Raw genomic sequence first — 3,836 nt, 5'->3', positions numbered from 1 at the left:
GGTTATGATTAATTCAAATGTGCTCTGATTTCGGAGTTGCAGTGATAGAGTGATCTCACTCCACAATAATTCACATTTTGAGAGTTGAGTCACTCTCCCACTCTTTAACTTATATTTAGGCATTGTGATTACTTGAACATACAGTCATACTACATTCAAAATCAGATACGTTATAACTTATCACGCTAAAAACTTGTCACTCATGAATCATAACGTCTGTCTGCTGAGCCCTCGTGATAAGTGTGGTTGTCGACGTTTACATCAGCACCAGCGCCTCTGCAGTGTGTGTGTGTGTAGTAACATTGTGAAGACTGATTGGATGCAGTATACATACTTGGGCTTGTTTGTTAAACAATTAGCCTATGCAATTTATATGTTTGAAAACCGCCAAATTGACCCCAAACCAGCCCAAATTTTGTCCACCCGCCCAAGCCTTTTTTTACCCGCAAAATCAAATTCAAAACCGCCCAATCTGGCAACACTGACAGTGAGTAGTCGTTCACATACGTTTCCTATAAATTCTTATTTGCATATTTATGAGGCAGATAATATTGAATGGACAGCTATAGCACGTGACCAGCACACAACCCGGATACAACGGTAACTCGACTTGCTTTACTAGCCAAACGTTTGTCAGTTAGAAAATGTCGCTATATTTCCACTGGTTGTATTTTGTTTGAAGTATTTGAATGAATGAATGGTGTTTGCTGTCACTGTTTGACATGTTAACAGTTTCTCTCAGGCATACACTAATACCATCAAAGTTTTTGCGACTGTATAAAACGTATTAATATTTAATGAGGTTTGTAAAAGATTATTACTGGGTTTCTGTTGCTATACAACTCACAGGAAAATTTTAGCACCAACCCAGATAGCACACATACATCTGCAAGATGTCTGTTAAAGATCACTTCATCTAGAAAGCATCTGTTGTGTACAAACATCTCACAGACGTCTTTAGTCAGTTTTACATACATTCTAAATCATAAACATCTTAAAGACATTTTCTAAACGTCTATTTGACATCTGATAGGACAGACACGTCCTCTAGACCTATTGCAGATGAGCAAACACTCTAGAAAATACGTCTTGCAGATGTAAATGCAGACATCAAATAGACGTCTACGTGATATACGTGTGCTATCAGGGGCTCACACTTTGGCAAATCTATTAAAAGTAGTGCTAAAACCCCTGCCAAAAGTAAAGGTGTAAAACATTATGTAAACAAGGATTAAAGTTTGACTTTAACAGGAGTTTGAAAAGGCATTAACCAAAGGGTAATTGTGAAAAGGAAAAATGTCTATAAAATACAATATAGTCACAGAATTCTCTTGTCTTCATATAAATCAAAGCTTTACTAAAATTTAGCGTGGTAACCATAGTTTCCTCTAAATACCATAGTTAGCAGCATAACAAACTTTATTTTGATGTCAGTGGTGACTAATAACAAGCTCTTTTAATAATTGCAGTTGCTGTGATATTTTAACAGAAACTGTGGTTACCATGGTGAATGTTTGTAAAGGGAAATCAAAGGCCAATCCAGCTCATTTTTCCTGAGCCGGACAAATATGAGCCCCTGTTAATCCCAGTGTAAAAGAAAACTGGTACAAAAATAATTCAGTGTTATTATTTCCTTTGGCTGTCTGGCTACAGCAGATTCTTCTTATCTGAGCTCTGAACTCAATCAGCCACATGAACTCAAAAGACCCCTTTCTTCATGACGACATCAATCTACAATAAACCCAGAGAGATATAAAACAAAGAAGCCCTCTCGATAGCAACAGATCAGTTATTGGCTTTGGCAAAGGGAGGCCTGACTAAAGCTGTGGCATCGTTTGCTCTCAGCTCCCGTTGTGATATCATGTCTGTCATATCCTTTGTCCAAGATAGTGCAGACTCCTTCAGCTTGCGTAGTCTGTATGTGTATGCCAACATCTGGAGCCATGCATTTGTTTGTATTTAGGGAGACAAAATGGTCCTGCCAAAAGTGAAGGTTTTTATAGTTAGTTATGCAGAAGACGCCAATACCGAAACACACACATGCTCACTTTTCCAGCGCCGCTTGGAGTTCAGTTAGACAGGTAGGAATAGATGAATTACGAAGGCAAAAATTATTGTCTTTTGCATCAGAGAAATGTGCAAAATCTGATATTCATTGCCATTTTCTCTTCCAGATCTTCCAACTGGAAGTTATATTCAGGAGGACCTGGCCCAGTGTTCATCGTTGTGCAAAGAGGGAAAGGACTGTTGTGACATAATGGGCAGTTGTAAATGCGGTACACACACAGGACAGTACGACTGTGTGTGTGAGAAAGGATACTATGGAAAAGGACTTCAACATGAGTGCACAGGTAAGGGTCATGGTCTGTATGCAAAGTTTGGATTTTCCATTTCAGTTCAAAAGCTTTGAAGAAATGGATGGAGTTCCTAGAGACAAGTCCAGTTTATTACTCGATAAATTTGCTCAGGGATGTTTAAGGCTAAAATGTGAATTGAAAGCCAATTCCTCTCCTGAAATGAAGTAAAAGAAATACTTCCACCAAATATCCATAGTGACAGAGAAAACAGCATACAAATAGATGGGACATTGAAGCGTGATGCCAAAGTGGTGCTTTAGCTCTCTTTTTGCTTTCATAACAAACTCATAAACATAATTTAAAACATTCACAATCATCTCTTTTTGCACTGCAAAATACCACATAATATGCCGTGTCAACACATTTTTGCAGTTTACTTAACTTAATTTGAATCTGGCAACCCTACTTTTTGTCCACCTCATAAAACTGCTTGAAGAAAAAGCAATGCTTCATTTGAATTAAGATCTATTTGTGTTTTACATTCATGGAATGCAGTCCTATTAAAGCTATCTTTCATGCCGTGGTAAAAATGTGCTCATATTGAGACAGTTCTAAAATAATCAGACTGACTAATTAAACTGAGGAATGAGGTGGTAGGAAAGTGTTAGATGTACAAACACGGTGTGAACTGCAGAGTTCATGTGATGGAGAGCTAACCTCCGACAAATGTTATTATTGATCACCTGCTTTCACACTTTTTTGGGCTTTGTAGCAGTATTTCTTTCTTTTTCTCAGCAGAGACACTCAATCCCCATGAGAAGTCATGTGTAAATGCCTTGAAGTCTATTATAAATCTTATTTTTAAGTCTTTATATTAAACAGACATAATTCAGGAAACAAATCTGGTATTTTGAGAAATAGATTTGGAATAGTGAGAACTTTTACTCACAAATGTCTTGACTAAAAGTGTTCTAACTAAATGGTTAGATTTTTTTTTTTTAAAGCTATCATAGCTTAATCAACCCATCTGACCACAAACTAGTCAATGTTGCAATGCTAATAATAATACATGGGGAAAAAAATGGTCTGCCTGACTGCCAGATCTTTAATCTGAGGTGCTGAGGAACTGGGGCCAGATTCAAGAAACATTCTTAAGAATACAATTTTTCTTAACTGCTGTTATGAAAAAAGAATGTTCTTAAAGGGGTCATATGATGCGATTTCAAATAATGTTATTTTTAGCAACATCATATGACCCCTTTAAGACATAACTTAAGATGAATTTGAATTCTTGAAGAGGATCTTCTTAAAAATCAAAGTTAGAATAACCTCCAACTTTTCTAGCTGTAAATTTCCAAAGGTAAGATGTTTTATGAATTTATTGTTTGTAATTAAGTGTTAGAACAATCATTATAAATTTAACCATATAATTATGGCATCATTTTCAGCAATATTCAGCACATTTGAGAGCGCCAGTACACAGGTCATGTTCACTCTAAAGCAGGGCTGTCCAAACTCGGTCCTGGAGGGCCGGTGTCC

The 3,836-nt window shown here is 36.9% G+C and overlaps 1 protein-coding gene across 1 annotated transcript in view; it reads left to right on the top strand.

Moving 5' to 3' along the window:
- Positions 1-3,836, top strand: part of LOC107668778 (sushi, von Willebrand factor type A, EGF and pentraxin domain-containing protein 1-like) — a 91,628-nt gene that overhangs the window by 18,096 nt on the left and 69,696 nt on the right. The window contains 1 exon segment of the mRNA XM_016460766.1: positions 2,175-2,351. Coding sequence (XP_016316252.1) covers positions 2,175-2,351 — 177 coding nt within the window.

Source organism: Sinocyclocheilus anshuiensis, unplaced genomic scaffold (assembly GCF_001515605.1).
Source record: "Sinocyclocheilus anshuiensis isolate Anshui unplaced genomic scaffold, SAMN03320099.WGS_v1.1 scaffold337, whole genome shotgun sequence".
NCBI lineage: Eukaryota > Metazoa > Chordata > Actinopteri > Cypriniformes > Cyprinidae > Sinocyclocheilus > Sinocyclocheilus anshuiensis.
The sequence above is the reverse complement of the archived record's forward strand: the minus strand, read 5'-3'. Positions and strand labels throughout refer to the sequence as shown.